The following is a 17805-nucleotide window of genomic DNA, read 5'->3' on the forward strand; positions in this document are numbered from 1 at the left end:
GGAAAAGACAAGAACAGAAAAAGACGCCAGGATGAGGAAGAGACAAACAGAGAAATAGAGAGGAAGATAAGGATAGACAAACAAAGCATAAATAATCAACTAAGAGAAGACAGAATAAGAGTAAAGCAACAAAAGCAAATAATACATATAACAAGAGTGAACAGAGACATTATTTTAGACGTGAAATAGAGCGGGGAAACACAACGGTCTTTCATCTTACCTTAAACAGAAAACCTAACTCAGGGGTGCACATTTTAGGTATATATCTTGACCCAGGGTGGTGAGAGTGCTGCTGGCTGGTGGTCGGGCCTGACGACCCTGACACGTAACCCAACACTCCGGCTCCAGGTGCTGTGTCGGATGGATCAGCAGTGTTGGGTTGTATCAGTGGCCGAATTTTAATAGAAACGACACCTGTTGTATTACTGGACTGTTACTGACGGCTTTGATATGTGAGCCTTATCTAATTATCCGGTACAGTATATAACGCTTGTGATATATAAACTATGTCTAAGAACTCTGAGAGGAATGTGAGCCAGGATAACAGTCATGATAGAGAAGAAATAACGAAAATGCTTTTTTAAATTTTCGCTGAGTTTACAGATAACTTACGGTGATTAGGTCGTTTTAATGATGTTTACAATAGAAACATTCGACGAAGCGTTTTTAGGATATTCCTGGGATTATTTTTGGAGTTTAAACAACGATTTTAGCCAACAGTATTGATTCTCAACTCGAAAACATTTCCCATAGATCATTTAAGAACTTTTACTGTCCTGGACCACAAAACTGATACATTCTAAATTGTGAGAGACATTTTAGGCAATAAATGTAGTTAGCGACGTTCTTAACACAGAAGTGAGGTTTTCGATTGTACAGCCAAGTTATAGTGTTGTTAATCTTGTTTACAACCACCGCGTAACTTGCTGGTGTTACACATAGACCACGATAAGCAACCTGATTATCCAGACGTGAAAATTTATTAAAATGATTTACCTATGTAGATTACAGGTTCTGTTTCCCTCGCACCCTTCAAATCGACTTGTCGTCATGGATCGATCACAGTTTAAACTTGGTGCATCGGCAACGTGAATCTGGAGCAATAATGCGATGAGTGATGGCGAAAGTACGACTAACAAACAGTATTATCTTGTGTTGTGGAAAGCTTAAATAGTTAAAATGAATTTACGGTCGAGGAACACACACACACACACACACACACACGGCAGCCCGGGCAGGAGCAAACAAGCATCACATGTTTACCGAGTCCCTATGGAGGGTTATTATGGCCACGCTCGGCGGCCTGGGTTACTAGGTAATCACCATTAGGGGGGGGTCCCCCCTCTGACACACACACACATACACACACACGAGAAAGGAAAACATGAGTGTAAAAAATCAGTGGTAGACAAAATTGTGGAAAAATACTGTAAATATCGAGGTAAGGAAATATTGACGTAGTAGAGGAAATTTAAGATAAATATTAGACATCCAGGAAATAGAGAGCTCAGTGTGCCACCAAGATCACTACCACCACACAGTGCCACCATGATCACCACCACCACATAGTGCCACCATGATCACCACCACAGTGTCACCATGATCACCACAACCACACAGTGCCACCATGATCACCACCACCACACTGTGCCACTATAATCACCACCACCACACAGTGCCACCATGATCACTGTAAAGGCCTGGCCTTTGGGATATAAATCCCTTGCCAGCCTAATCAGGATCTTATAAAAAGGAAAGTCAAGAACCATGGGTTTCCAAGGGATAACAAACAACCATTAGAGATTTACATCTCTTTATTACGAAAATAATCACAATAATTTAACCCTGACACCACTCACACAAACATTAAATAAACAGCACTGGAGTCAAACAATTACTTGAAACAAAACAATCAATACAACAAAGTGCAGGTATTTCCTACGGCTGCAGATGAATCTTCTTCCTAACCAGAACGATGGCATGTTCTGGTAACGCCGTGATCAGCTCTCAGGGGGAAGGTCCAGGGCAGCTTCCTCACTTGGCGCTGGCGTTGGTGGGAGATGTCTTGCCACACAGGAGAGACGCCAGGGCACAGACGGTGGATAGGGTGTGGCAGTCACGTGGCAGCCGCTGCAGTAGCTGGAGTAGATGACCGGAGTTGACAGCCAAATTGTAAGGGCTGGGAAATCAGCCCACGAGCCCCAGGAACCTCAGAAGAGTACACAACCAGAGTTGGAATCGAAAAGCGGGGTGAAGTAACATTTGTGGTGAAGGCTGGATCGTGTTTGGCGTGCGACGAGGCAGCAGTGACCTTCTCGCCTCTGTCTCTCCCTCCTAGTGGGGCAGCGAACAAGCAAACGAGAGGAGGGCAACCATCCCGCTCGTTACAGCCCTTACACAGCTCCCCCAACAAAAATCTACTGTAAGGTAGATTAAAGCTCAAGATTAGTACCAATAAATCATATAACAATCCTACAACAAATGCTTAAATATGCAGAGCAAAATAAAAGTAGAGAAATATCATATTAAAAAAAGTGGTAACATGATATCCAAATATCGTAAGGCCGTATCAAGAAGCTGCACGTGGGATCCACTTCAGTCCAGGTTTAAGTTTGGGCCCATTGCTAGTCATAGAGGATTCCACTATATCATCTGGTGTTATCGGTAACTGGCAAACAGGATCATCAGAGTCTGGTGCCTGAACTTCACACGAACTTTCACAGGGTAGTACCTCGATTGACCCCAGTTTGGGAACGTCGTCAAGGACACGAGCAAGGTTAATGTGGGCCCTGTGATGATAATTCTTTAACAAATTAGCTAGATATAATTTATGCTTCTTAGAGGAAAGAGGTGAAAGCGGTCCAACAAAATCTATGGCTACCCGAGAAAATGGCTCTGTAATGATGGGTAAAGGTTTAAGAGGAACAGGACGGACCTCGACCCTTGAAGGACATCTGCTAGCACCGATCACACCTCCTACAAAAGGCTCTAATATCCGCTCGCATACCTGGCCAGTAAAATTGATCAGCAACCTTCATATAAGTCTCCCTATGAGAAAAGTGTCCTGCTAGGGGGCTCTCGTGAGTTACAGAGAGTATGATGTTGCGACAATCAGCAGGAAAACAAGGAAAAACTGACCTACTTTGGCTGGTTGCTTGGATGACACACAAGACCTATGTAACAGACCATCAATACAAACAAACTTGTAAACAGATCTATCTTTCAACTCCTCAAAACTAGACATAACGATACAAAAGGCCAAGAGCTAAAGTGACAAATTAAACAACTTACCCCGCAACTAGCCAAGAGTACCTACTTAGTGGCTCAATCAAACCATTAAATGATTCGATCCAGCTGGAGGAAACCTTGTTTCGCACCCAGTCCAGTTAAATCACCCCAGGGAAAAGAACCGCACCAGGTGAATCAACAACAAAATGCTATGGCAGCATCCACAGGGCACTCGAACCAACACTAATTGACTTCTCTAGTACGAGGGACAGCAACAAAATTACCACAACAGAAGGAAGGGATGAGCACCAAACAACATTTACTTCCGGGCCTCAGACAGCAAGCGGCCCACACGGCGACTTACAACAATCACGGTAACGAATATTAACCCCCAGAAACCAAGGATAGAGGCTCTCCTGGCAAGGTCGCCACTTGTAAAGGTCTTGCCTTTGGGATATAAATCCCTTGCCAGCCTAATGAGGATCTTATAAAAAGGAAAGTCAAGAACCATGGGTTTCCAAGGGATAACAAACAACCGTTAGAGATTTACATCTCTTTACTACGAAAATATTCACAATAATTTAACTCTGACACCACTCACACGAATATTAATTAAACAGCACTGGAGTCAAACAATTACTTAAAACAAATCAATCAATACAACAAAGTGCAGGTATTTCCTACAGCTGCAGATGAATCTTCTTCCTAACCAGCACGGTGGAATGTTGCGGTGATCCACTCTCAGGGGGAAGGTCCAGGGCAGCTTTCTCACTTGGCGCCGGCGTTGGTGGGCGATGTCTTGTCACCCTGGAGAGGCGCCAGGGCACGGACGGTGGATAGGGCGTGGAGGAAGTGGCGGTTACGTGGCAGCTGAGGTAGTAGCTGGAGTAGGTAACCGGAATTGACAGCCAAACAGTGAAGGACTGGGGAATCAGCCCACGAGCCCCAGGAACCTCACAAAATTACACAACCAGAGTTGGAATCGAACAGAGGGGTGAAGTAGCAGCTGTGGTGATGACTGGATCTTGTCTGGCGTGCGACGAGGCAGCAGCGACCTTCTCACCTCAGTCTCTCCCCTCTAGTGGGGCCGCGAACAAGTAATCCCGTTCGTTACAGTCCTTACAGTCACCACCACTACACAGTGCCACCATGATCACCACCACCACACAGTGTCACCATGATCACCACCACTACCACCACCACCACACAGTGCTATCATGATCACCACCACCATAAAGTGATATCATGATCACCACCACCACCACACAGTGTTACCATGATCACCACAACCACACAGTGCCACCATGATAACCCCACCACATGGGGCCACCATACTTACCACTACCACACAGTGCCAACCATGATAACCCCCACCACACACTGCCACCATTTACCACACAGTGCCACCTTTACCACACAGTGCCACCTTCATCACATAGTGCCACCTTCACTACACAGTGCAACCTTCACACAGTGACACCCTCACCATATAATGCAATATCTGCTACACAGGTTACAATAATTACGTAACTTTATACGACTTCTTTCATCTGGGTCTTTCTAAACCAAATTCACTCTTCCCCTGTTCACTATATCATACGCTTAATTCAGTATGGCCTACTGTAAATGTGGCTTAAAAGTATAGGTAGACATTCAAGTTCCCCAAAAACGATACCAAAAAGTTGTGAGGAGGTAGAGCACCTGGACAAACACAGCTGTCCAGACCTGACCCAAGAGGGGTCATGGTCACGATGAACCAGAATTCTCACCGCCACGCGATTAGCTTAACCCGGCGACATAACCGTGTTACTCAAAAAGCTACCCTCCAACCAGTACACCTGTCACCTGACCAGACACACCCAGATTAGTGACGACATCTTCCAGCTCTTGACCGCCAATATAAGAGCTTGCAGCTCCTTCTACGAGACTTTAGCATAAGGATTATTGTGGTAACAGGAAGGGGGCCGACAGCTCCTCCCCAGAGGGAGATTTCCCTCTCCAGCACCGAGTCTCCAGATAGCAGAGTCTCCCAGAGGAGACATAGTCCAGCATCTCCTACAGCTTCCCCAGCCGCTGGGCCTCCCACAAGTCACAAGTCATTGTCAGAGAGATCCCTAGGGTGAATTACTTACAGTGGGAAGTCTATTTATTTCATGTTTGTGTCCAAGAGTCAGTGTCTAGTAACGTAAATAATGATCCATTAATATGTCTGTGTCATTGAGTTAACTAATAAATAGTTGTAGTTAGAGTTGGTGATTAGAAGATTCCCCCTATGAATATAATATGCAGTTAAATAACTAATCGGCCACCCTACCAAACTTTCCTCACTCTACATTTCTACATCTAAATATTCTAACTATATCTTTTTTAGTGTTTTCCCTTATTATACTTGGTATGCGGTCGGGTTAACTCAAAAGTATTGACACCTTCTCGTGTGGTGCTCCTCCAAGGATTATGATGTGGAGTAATCGTCTCCCAGGTGAGAGGGTTGATTTGGCACTTTTTCAGATTTGTCTAAAGTCTATCCTTATACCTTTTCAGTTGCCCACCAGCGATACGTTACGGCCATGTTACCCATGCGGGTAACATGGCCTTGTTCATGGATAATGGTAGCCTCCATACTCCTACAGTTAGTGTCAGCGAGAATACTGGCATTAGTTCTCTTGTCTTCCCAGCGAACTTGGAGGGATGGAACGTACACTATGTTGATGAAAATTTTCAAGTGTCTTGAGGTGCCTCCTGTATGTGACCCATGTCTCTCTGCCAAAAAGCAGGGTAAGGAGGACCATTGGTCGATATACGAGCAACTTTGTAAATAACTGCAGCACCCTACAGCTGAAGACACGGGTGCAGAGTCTACCAAAGGCTTGAGATGCACATCTGATCCAATGTTGAATTTCTTCATTGATGTATGCGGCGGTGGAAAGGTGGGAGCCGAGATACTGAAAGTGGGTAACATTAGAGAGGTGTAGTACCATTAAGCTGGATGGATGGTGGAGGTGTGGCTGAACAAGGCAGGTTGAAAGAGAATCTGAGTCTTATGTACATTCACCTCAAGGCCAAAGTGTGTATACACATCTATGTAGGTGTTCAGGATCTCCTGTGGGTCGCGATCAGTGTGAGCGACAAGGGTGAGGTCGTCTGCATACTGAAGTTTAGCAATGGAAGCTGCCAACACCTTTGTTCCTGCCTGGAGTCGTCTTATGATGAAAAGACCCTTCATCCGGTACTGGGTGTCAACTCCGCTGGCAAAATTGGCACTGTCATGAGTAAGGAAGGCAGCCAAGAAAATGTAAAAGAGAGTTGGTGCCAGTACGCATCCTTGTTTTACGCCCGTTTGGATGGGGAAGAACTCAGACTGGGTGCCATTGTACACGGCACTGCCATTCACACCATTGTGGAGTTGCCTCACAATAGCGAAGAATTTTGGTGGGCAGCCAAAATGACTGAGGGTCCGCCAGAGTTGAATGCTTTGGTTAGGTCGATGAAGGCCATGTACAGGTCACGACGCCGTTATCTTCACCTTTCCTATATCTGGCGGACAACAAAGATCATGTCAGTGGTGCCACGTGATGGTCTAAAGCCACATTGAGATTCTGGGAGGAAGTTGTCCACCTCAGGAAGAAGTCTGTTTTGGCGGAATCAGGCGATAATCTTGCCAGCTATGGGCAGCAGTGAGATCCTGCTGTAGTTGACACAGTCTGACCGGTCTCCCTTGTTCTTATAAATATTGACGATGGAGGCGTCTTTAAGAGCTTGGGGAATTTTCTCCTTTTCCCATATATTCTCCAGGAGAGAGTGGAGACTGTCGGTAAGCAGAGGTCCTTCTGCTTTATACACCTCGGCTGGGATTCCATCATGCCCTCAGAGTTTTTTATTTTTCATCTGTTCGTTGGCAGTAGCTACCTTATTCAGGGGTGGAGAATAGCTGAGGTGAGTCAGCTCTGGATGCTAAGAGACCTGCTGGGTAATCAGGACATCTACATCGGTGTTTAGGTTGAGCAGCAAATGATAGTGCTCGTTCCAGCACTGAACGGTGCCTTCTTTGTCTTTAATTAGGGAGTTACCGTTGGATGAGTGTTGGGGGCTCCGCCATTGGTGATTGGCCCATAAAATGTTTTAGTGGCATTGAAAAATTAGCACATCTTATGTTGATCTGCAAATTTTTGCATTTATCCCGTTTTATTTTTAAACCAGTCATTCTTTAGATTGCGAAGTTCATGCTGGGCCGTCGCTTTCTTCTTGTGGAAGGTATCAGCTTTGGTCAGAGACTTAGGGTTGTTCTGCCAGTCAGTTAAGGCAGCACATTAATCATCAATGAGTACACTGATTTCCAGGTAATTTTCATCAAACCTGTCCTGGTGTATTCTTTCGATATGGCCGAGGGTCTCTCTGCAGGTTTTAGTCATGACACTGTCGAGAATACCCAATTTGGAACTGGGATTTGTTGTTGTTTTTTGTCGGGTTGTTTATTAGCCAAAATTTGAGCTGTTCTCTGAAAGCATGTGCTACCGCTGGCTCCTCTAGAGTCTAGATGCTTAGTATTAACACCTCTTCTGGAGGCTTGTTGCCTTCACAATTTTGGGGCAACGTGAAGTGAGAGCTTAGTTCTGATTAGCCGATGATCAGTGTCCTAGTGGTCTGAGATGAGGACATCTCGGCGATCTCTTTCTCTGACAATGATCTAGTCAATGAGATGCCAGTGTTTGGATCGCGGGTGTTGCCACGAACCCTTAAACTTGTCGTCCTCCCTAAACAAGGTATTGGTGATAGTGAGGTTGTGTGCAGCACACTTGCTGAGGAGGAGTAGACCGTTGGGATTGCAAATTAAGATGCTTTAACCTGTCTCTATACTCAAGGTTCCTAATGCCCGGGATTAGTCTTGTCATTCTCCTCTGAATTCTTTCCAAGGATTCTATATCCATTCTGTAATACGGTGACCAGAACTGAACTGCGTAATCCAGGTGTGGTCTCACAAGAGCAAGATACAGTTCATTTCTCCCTATGATTCCCTGCCGAATATCAACATCTCTGCCAACTGTGGCATTGAAATCACCTAGGAGCACAACCTTATCTTCTCTGGGGATAGAGATTAGCAGTCTGTCAAGGTCGCTGTAAAAGGTCTCCTCGATGTCATCCTCTGCATCCAGTGTTGGGGCTTATGCATTGATGAAGCAGACATGACGTGAGTGATTCAGTGGGACTCGGAGCATCATGAGGCGCTCGTTGATCTCAACTGGTATTTCAGTTAGTCTATGTAGGATGCATTGGCGGTTTCTCTTTGCAGCAGGCTTACCCTTCCAGAAGAAGGTATAACAAGACTCCCGTTTTGTGAGTCAACCCTTATCTGGGAGCCGGGACTCACTAATGGCTGCTATGTCAATGTTATAACTAGAGAGCTCTTTTTGCCACAAGGGAGGTTCTACTTTCGGGACATTTGTGACACTATCCAGAAGGGTCCTGACATTCCATGCAGCGACGATAAGATTTTGTATAGTTTGTTTTTGTTTTGATCTGTGATTATGATTGTGTTTTCGACCGCATAAGGATGACTTTACTGGGTGTCGTTGCCCAGTCAGTTTAGTTCTTTAGGCAGGCTATGTTTAGGGCACCTTTTTGAAGCCCCCTCCCCATGTAGGGTGTGCAGGGTGGGTCCTCGAGAGGGCTGCTCAGTCGTATAGACAAGACCGGATTGCACTGCTGCCTAGATCCCAGTGAATAAACGACCATCTTATCTATGCCGTTCATGTGCAGAGTTGTGACTAGAGACTCCCGGCAGTCATCTCTGCCTGTCTCCATCGTCAATCGTCCGTCGCCATAGGACTTTTGGGGGTATAGCGGTTTTGACGATGGTGAGAAGTATGATGAACTGGATGATGGGTTCACGGGTTGATTTATGTGACGAGGTAGGAGCACAGGTTGCAACCACACATCTTGGTTCTCCCTTTTCCTGATCCAGTGGTGCATGTGTTGCAACGGCTAGGGAAGGTAGAGTTGCAATGAACTCCCGATAGCCCAGTTTGTTGGGTTTCGCCTAAGTAGCCTGTCCATCATGCATCGCCTTCATCTGCCAGTGTAATCGTTGGGTTCCCATGGTGGTCACCTCTTTTGCTTATACCGCCGTTGGGGTCTTATTGGAGCTCTGTAAGCTTGTCTGCCTGTAGCAGGGTCCACTGCAGATTTTTCGTTCGGGGTTTACTCCCGTAGCCTTGTACCTACCAAGGTTAATCCGCAAGGAAGTGGGGCAATGGTTAGTAAGCGTCACAACGTGTCCGCATGCCAGTGGGCCTATGCCTCGTCCCTCTGGGGCCCACTGCTACTCCGAGATCCCCTGCTGGTCTAGCCTAGGCCCACGAAGCACCCAGTTACCGTGTGTTGCCACGAGGAGGCACAGCAGGAGTCTTGATGGTGAAAAATCTGCGTATTGGCCAGGGAGGACTTATGTAAGTTGCTTCCCTGTTTGCCAAGAGGGCTAGCCTGCAGCGGTAGCTGAAAGCGAGAGGAAGCAAGCAGTGCTTGCACCTTAGCACTAACATAATGCTGCCATGCTAGAAACATTACACCACCCTGTGTGCACCACAAGCACACACACACACACAAAAGATATTTTAGAGGACAGAAGGAGGAGGCAGGAAGACCTTACAAACAGTGGTGGTGTGAGGGCCGAGCGCGGAGGCTATTTCCGGTGTTGATGTATGTGACGTATGCAAATTAGTTGTATTAGTATTCATCCAATCCCCACCAAACACTCTCCCGGAGTCAGAGGAAGCTGGGACACACACACACACACACACACACATACACGCGCGCACGTTCATATTAACAAGAATGGGAAGTGAGTCTAATTCTTGGTTCTAAAAAATAATAAAACAGGTAGACAGGTGGGGCAGCCGTGTTGGTAGCTATATAAAAAAGTGTATTGGAATAAAAGTTGAAACAGGGAGAAATAAAAAACCAGAGAGACAAAACGAAGAAAAAATGACATATCTGTATAATACACATTACTTCATCCAGGGTCAGATTTTCTTCTTTTCAGTTTCAAATTATTTCGTCTATTATTGTAGTTATTTCTTTTTACCCGAGTATTCAACCGTGAAGTTTAGGCAGTATATTTCAGCCACAGTAATATTCATGAAGGTATTACTGACAGTAAAAATGGCATCTATTTTCTAATTTATGTTTAGGCTCACTGCCAGTAAAAAAAATTGTCTTATTAAGGAAGAAACAAGCCTTTGATAGCAACAAGACCAATCCTGTCATCAACACTCAAGACAACAAACGGAACCAATACTATTTTCCGCTGTTTATAAATCACATTTGGGATCAGGTGAAGATTAACCTCCCAGCTTATTTCACCTGAAGAATAAACACCCTAACGTTAATCTAATTTAACCAGGTTCAAGCTAACCTAACGTAATATAACGTAATGTAACGTAACCTAATCTAAATTAACCTATCCCCCCGCCAGGTAGTGCTAGGATGTTCAATCATCAGGTGAAATAAGCTTGACGGCTACCAGATAGTGTTAGGGGGGATTAATCATCAAGTGAAATAGGCTGCGGGGCTAATCCTCATGTGACACCACCTGTGTTTTCGTCAAGAAAGGTAAACTAATTGTGTCTATAAAAAACACATTTGTCTTTTCAACTCCTTCCATCCCCTTTTAGCTGCCTCGTAACTCTCTACAGCCACACTGATAACACCAGTACACTCTTCCTCTCTCAGTGTTTGCTGCTACACCACCCGTCTACTACATTAACCCGCCACAACTACACTGGCACTCAAAATGCACCTTTGCTCCTTAAGGGACGATGAAGAGAGAGAGAGAGAGAGAGAGAGAGAGAGAGAGAGAGAGAGAGAGAGAGTATTCACCCCCACCTTGAAACGTCGATGTCAGCCATCACCCATCTCCCGCCCGGGCAGGTCCTGGGTGACGGTGCCATCGATTAGCCTTGGCCGGAGGGGTGAGAGGGGAGGAGTGAGGGGAAGGGGGGAGGGGAGGATTGATTCTGGTGTCTCCCTGGCAAGTAAACACATTGTCGGCGAATTAGTCTCCTTGTTATTATCACGGTCGGGAACATGAGACGACCGGTATTGGGTTACTTCTGGGAGTTTGAGTGTTTGTGAGCAAGCATTGGCCGCGGCAGTGTGTATGTAATAATTAATAATAATAATAATAATAATAATAATAATAATAATTAACGATTTATTGAAAGAGCATGGCAGCCGGAAGGCTGAAAATATACAGTTTCATAATTGGGGAATGGGTCTCTTGAATTACAAATAATATACAAGTAATATAAGTGATACAAATATGATATATAATAACTAGGTGTTTGTTTGTGTGTGTGTGTGTATTCCCCACAGTTTCCACAGACACAAAGATAAACCAGTAATGCACCAAGACTATTCACTTCACTTAACTCCTGAGTAGCCTTAATGTACAAATGTTTCTCGTGAGACTCCTAAATGCATCCCGACGAACCCGTGACTCCTTAAGGTCTTGGCACGAAGGACTCACCTAGCAAGGTCTCAGAAGTCCTTGCATCTCCTCCTCCTCTCAACATGATTGTACCTACGATCCACGAGACGCCTGAAAAGTTCTGGATCCTAGGGCGGGACTTTGACCCTTAACAACATTCTGGCTCCTGAAGTTACCCTGCAAAGTTTTTTTCATTTTACCTCTCTCTCTCTCTCTCTCTCCCACTTGACAACACCTACAATAGTTCCCCTGGAGGTGGAGAGAGAGAGAGAGAGAGAGAGAGAGAGAGAGAGAGAGAGAAAAGTATCAGTGTGGCTCAAGTCTCACAACTTGGTATTCCCTAAACCATTATCCTGGTGAGGCGAGACTGGTGCTGAGTGTGCTCTGCTGGATGAGACTTTTGTTACTGAGAGAATCTTGCTACTGTGAGGCTCTTGTTTCTGGGAGACTCTTGTTTCTGGGAGACTCTTGTTACTGGGAGACTCTTGTTACTGGGAGACTCTTGTTACTGGGAGACTTTTGTTACTAGTAGACTTTTGTTACTAGTAGACTCTTGTTATTGGGAGGCTATTGTTTCTGGGAGACTCTTGTTACTGGGAGACTCTTGTTACTGGGAGGCTTTGTTACTGGGAGATTCTTGTTACTGGGAGACTCTTGTTACTGAGTTCCCTTGTTACTAGGTGAGATTCTTGCGCTGGGAGGCTCTTGTTACTGGGAGACTTTGTTACTTGGGAGACTATTGTTTCTGGGAGACTTGTTACTGGGAGACTCTTGTTACTGAGACTTTGTTACTAGTAAACTCTGAAGCTACTGAGAGGCTTTTTGTTACTGGGAGACCTTGTTACTGGGAGACCTCTTCTTGTTACTGGGAGACTTTGTTACTGGGAGACTTTGTTACTGGGAGACTCTTGTTACTGGGAGACTCTTGTTACTGGGAGACTCTTGTTACTGGGAGGCTTTTGTTACTGGGAGACTCTTGTTACTGGGAGACTCTTGTTACTGGGAGACTTTTGTTACTAGTAGACTCTTGTTACTGGGAGGCTCTTGTTACTGGGAGACTCTTGTTACTGGGAGACTCTTGTTACTGGGAGACTTTTGTTACTAGTAGACTTTTGTTACTAGTAGACTCTTGTTACTGGGAGGCTTTTGTTACTGGGAGACTCTTGTTACTGGGAGGCTATTGTTTCTGGGAGACTCTTGTTACTGGGAGACTCTTGTTACTGGGAGACTTTTGTTACTGGGAGACTTTTGTTACTGGAAGACTTTTGTTACTAGTAGACTCTTGTTTACTGGGAGGCTCTTGTTACTGGGAGACTCTTGTTACTGGGAGACTATTGTTACTGTGAGACCTTTGTTACTGGGAGACTCTTGTTACTGGGAGAATTTTGTTACTGGGAGACTTTTGTTACTGGAAGTCTCTTGTTACTGGGAGACTTTTGTTACTGGGAGACTTTTGTTACTGGGAGACTTTTGTTGCTAATATACTCTTGTTACTGGGAGACTTTTGTTACTGAGACTCTTGTTACTGGGAGACTTTTGTTACTGGAAAACTCTTGTTACTGGAAGACTCATGTTACTGGGAGACTCTTTATGGGGAGACGTGTTACTGGAAGGGGAAGATTCATGTTAACTGGGAGGGAAAGATCATGTTACTGGGAGGGGAAGACTCGTGTTACTGGGAGAGGAAGACTCATGTTACTGGGAGGGAAGACTCAAGTTACTGAAGAGGAAAACTCAAGTTACTGGGAGGGAAAGATCATGTTACTGGGAGGGAAAGATCATGTTACTGGGACTAGTTGATCTTATTAGCTCAGAACTCAAAATAATGACTTTCAACTCCGTCGATAGTTCTGGTAAGATTGGAGGTGTCGTGCGGTCTCCTCCAATCACCTCCCAGGTTCTCTCAGTACTGGTGGACTGGCGGGTGCACGACATTTTTTTTAAGAGGCTATTATAATACAACTCCTTCACCTCGTGAGTCTCCACACCACCCTGGAGGACACTCACCCCACTTACCAAGTATGATGAATGTAAGGTCAATGTAATGGTAACGCTAAGTGAATATACATGATGGCATTAGGTTGAAGCACTATACTGGTAGTGTGGTGTAGGTGAGGCACTATACGAGTAGTGTGGTGAAGGTGAGGCACTATACGAGTAGTGTGGTGAAGGTCATTCAACTCTGACTTTACCTCTCAGTCTTATCAGCCCCCCCCCCCTCCTCCTCCTCCACTAGATTTTATATATTTTTAATCTCTCCATCATTGTTCCTTCTTCCTCCTCCTTTCTTCTTCCTTCTGTTACATCCTCCCTTTCCACTTTCTTGGTCATCTCAATCCTCTGTCATCCCTCTCCTTCTCTTTTTTTTATTACGTATCATCTTAACTCCCTGTTCTTCTTCCTTCCTTCTACCAGTGATCCCTTTCTCCTCCTTCCTCCGCCACTCTCTCTACCTCCACCTCCACCACTCTCTCTCTACCTCTCCTACCTCCATCACTCTCTCCTTGCCCCTCCCATCATCACACCCTCTCTCCCACTTAACTCCCTCCCTACCTTCTCCTTCCTCCATCACTCTCTCCCTACCTCTCCTTCTTTCTTTATCCCTTCCTCTTCCCCTTCTTACCCTTTCCCTCCCCATCAATCCCTGCCATTCCTCCTGCCCTTCCTTCCTCACCAATTCTGCCCCATCCTCCACCCTACCATCTCCCTCCTCCCTCTCTCCTTCCCTACCTCTCCTTCCTCCAACATTACCTCCGTATCCTCTTCCTCCCTTCCCCTCCACACACACACACACACACACACACACACACACACACACACACACACAGGCTAACCATCTCACCTCCTTCGGGGACAGTATGGAGATATAGTCCTCGTATATAAGCCTGGCCTTCTCCTCAATGGCTGCCGGGTTGTTCTCCACCTTCAGGTCCTCACACGCCTGCCAGAAGAGGATGTTCTCTTCTGAGTACTCGCACTTGAGGAAGTCCCTGAAGGCCTTCCGTCCACCTGTGTCGAGGAGGAGTATACGGAATTAGTCTCGAGGATGACGTAAGGATGGTGGAGGGATAGTGTGTTGTGTGTAGGGATGGTGGAGGGATAGTGTGGTATGTATGGTGGAGGGATGGTGTGTCGTGTAGGGATGATGGAGGGATAGCGTGGTATGTATGGTGGAGGGATAGCGTGTCGTGTAGGGATGGTGAAGGGATATATTGTACAGGTATATAAGGTGAGGTGAGGTATAAATTCAATTAGTAATTTAGGAGAATTTATTACTTATAATTATCAAATTTCATATTGGTGTAATAGATTAGTGAGAAATATAAATGTTAATCTGAAAATATTTAATATAATATTCATCTGTTTATTTAAGGATGGCCCAAGAAGTAAGAGGTACTGTACACATAAGACATTCTTAAGAACGATGGAAGTATACAAAAAAAATTTCCTTTACACTTCTGCTCGAAATTGTACCAAGTGGAAAGAAGGGTATACAGTCTAGCGCCATCTATCAGTTAGGTTCCAGAAGCTCTCAGTCTCAGGTGTGTGAGTGGAGGGATGGCTCTAGTGACTGACACAAAGACGTACTGTTGAATGAAGTATTGGCTCATGTAAATTAACTTGGGATCACTTAAAGAATTACCATCCCACCTTATTTCATCTAAAGATTAACCACGCTAATGCTTTGGGGGAATGAGGTTAGGTTAGGTTAGGTTAGGAAAGGTTAGGTAAGGTTAGTCTTTAGGTGAAATGAGCTGGGGTGGTGATTCTTCAGGTGATATTGAACCTGTTATCATACCTTTATCCGGAAAGTGTTTGAAGGTCTTTGTGATTATACCCTTTGTTATCGTCAAGCACAAGTATTAAGTGGAAACCTTACCTAACCTTTGTTAACCCAAACTAATTTAACCTAACCTAACCTAACCTAACCTAACCTAACCTAACCTAACCTAACCTAACCTAACTTAATATAGCCTAACCTAGCCAAACCAAACCAAACCAAATCAAACCTAACCTAACCTAACCTATCTTAACCCAAACTAATTTAACGTAACCTAACTTAATAAAACCAAACCAAACCAAACCAAACTTAACCTTACCTTACATGACTACCTGCCGTTCCACAAGTACTGAATATGACAAAAGCTATACTGTTTAGCACTAGTAAACACTTAACATAAACTGTATAAGAAGTAGTTAAATCCAGCTCATATACCAACGTGTGAATGAATCGTGGAAAATCATCATGTGGTAAATACCTATGTATAAACTTATAATATTCACGAGACTTATTTTAATCTGTCACTGAGATCTACTTACACAAGCACTTCACCACACTACCAGGTAAAATTGATTATGCGAAGAATAGTCACCCCAGATTAGGTTAGGTTAGGTTAGGTCAGGTTAGGTTAGGTTAGGTTAGGTTAGGTTATGTTAGATAAGCGTTAGGGTGTTTATTCATCAGGTGAGATAATCTGGGGAGTCTAATCTTCAGGTGACATTGTAAACTGAACACATAAACAACGCGAGAGGTAATTATCCGAGCACAGTCCTCTGCTCCTGACACCTCTTTGATCATGACGTTTGACCTACTTTAACAACAGCTAGTCATATTGTTCTCACTCACCTGCTAACAGACATCAACAGTATTCAACCCTAATCTAAGATATTCCCTTTATAAACAGTAAACACGATTGACTTTCACATAAACAGTGACCTTCATTCCTGACCTATTTCCTGAGTTCGTGTTAGACAGTGTATATGACCTTGACCTGTCACCTTTGACCTCTCTTGTCTATAATTAGTTCAGTCGTCTTCTGGTCATCAGTCGTGGCGTGACCATATAAAGGGACACACGTGCCCGTAAATGCTTTTGACTTCCCGATCGTCCCACAAAGGTCCCCTCAGCCGGCAAGTTTTTGCCAGCATGGGGGTAGAGATAAGAGGCTCTCTTATTGAAGCAGACATCTCTGATACGGATGCCATCGCCAACTCGCCTAGTTATATTGAATCCAACACCCTTCAAGAGTCAGACCCCGGTGATTATGACAGTGACAGTAATGTTTCTTTGGGAAACACTAACCAGAGTGGAAAAGCCAAAGCCACGGACCCTATCACCCTGCCTTCTGCCAACCAGCCAAGTAAGCTGAATCTACACTTCTCCAAGGACTCGCTGAAAACAGGAGAGGAATGGTTTAATTGGATGATGAAGTACTGCAGACAACACGGTCTCAACATTCAATTCCGACAAGATAAGAATCGTAACTTTATCAAGTGAAACGATTCCCCCTATACACTGACATCGAAGATGCGCGTGACTTTAATTCTAGTATACTCAGTATATGTCGACATTACTGGGGGAAGACTCCACAAGATGCTGTCATTGTCAAGTGGAAGGGAAGGGAAGGGAATGCCCAACTCACTGTGGAGGCCCACCCAATCCTTCCTCCACTTTATGCAGAACCCTATCATCCTGGGCCTGCATTTTGTGTTATCTGTTCTCATTAGGGTCACACCTTCACTGCCTACTGCCGACGTGATCGTCCCAGATGTCGCTTCTGTTCACGTAACCATAACTCAGCCGCCTGTGCCTAGAAAATCAAAGACCACGTTAATGAGGGGTGGTGTGGGCTATGTGGTTGATCCCAGGTGTTGTTACTGTGGCGGCCGGCACAATGCTGACTCAAGGCAATGCCCTAATCGCCCGTCTGTCCCAGGGGTAATGCCTCCCTGAAGGCCGCGTAACATTCAGTGCCATAATATCCTGATAACGGGGGTTAATTATTATGACCCATTGTAAATTCTACTCTGCAATCCTTATGCACTACCGCTCACAGGATGAGTGTGGGATAAACAATAAAGTAGCCGCTGTAAGCGGCAAAATCAAAATCAATACCACAACGCCCCCCTCCTCCCCCAGTCTACAGGGCCGCTTCCCTCTGCGTCCCCTCTGTCTCCAGCAACGCCTCATTCTTCAACAACACCTGTCCCTGCCTGGCCTCACCTGGCTGCAACACAGCAGTCCCAGCCGTCTCCTAACTGAACTACTACTGGGCCTCCTCCCCGTCTCTTCTCTGAGCTCCCACCGGTGCCCC

The 17805-nt window shown here is 45.1% G+C and overlaps 1 protein-coding gene across 1 annotated transcript in view; it reads right to left on the bottom strand.

Annotated features, from left to right (window-relative positions):
- Positions 1–17805, bottom strand: part of LOC121872311 (regulator of G-protein signaling rgs-2-like) — a 187293-nt gene that overhangs the window by 26660 nt on the left and 142828 nt on the right. Inside the window, exon 5 of the mRNA XM_042375014.1 lies at positions 14553–14719. Within this exon, the coding sequence (XP_042230948.1) occupies positions 14553–14719 (167 nt within the window). The remainder of the gene's footprint in view (positions 1–14552; positions 14720–17805) is intronic.

This window comes from Homarus americanus, unplaced genomic scaffold, assembly GCF_018991925.1.
Source record: "Homarus americanus isolate GMGI-L3 unplaced genomic scaffold, GMGI_Hamer_2.0 scaffold5589, whole genome shotgun sequence".
Taxonomy (NCBI): Eukaryota; Metazoa; Arthropoda; class Malacostraca; order Decapoda; family Nephropidae; genus Homarus; species Homarus americanus.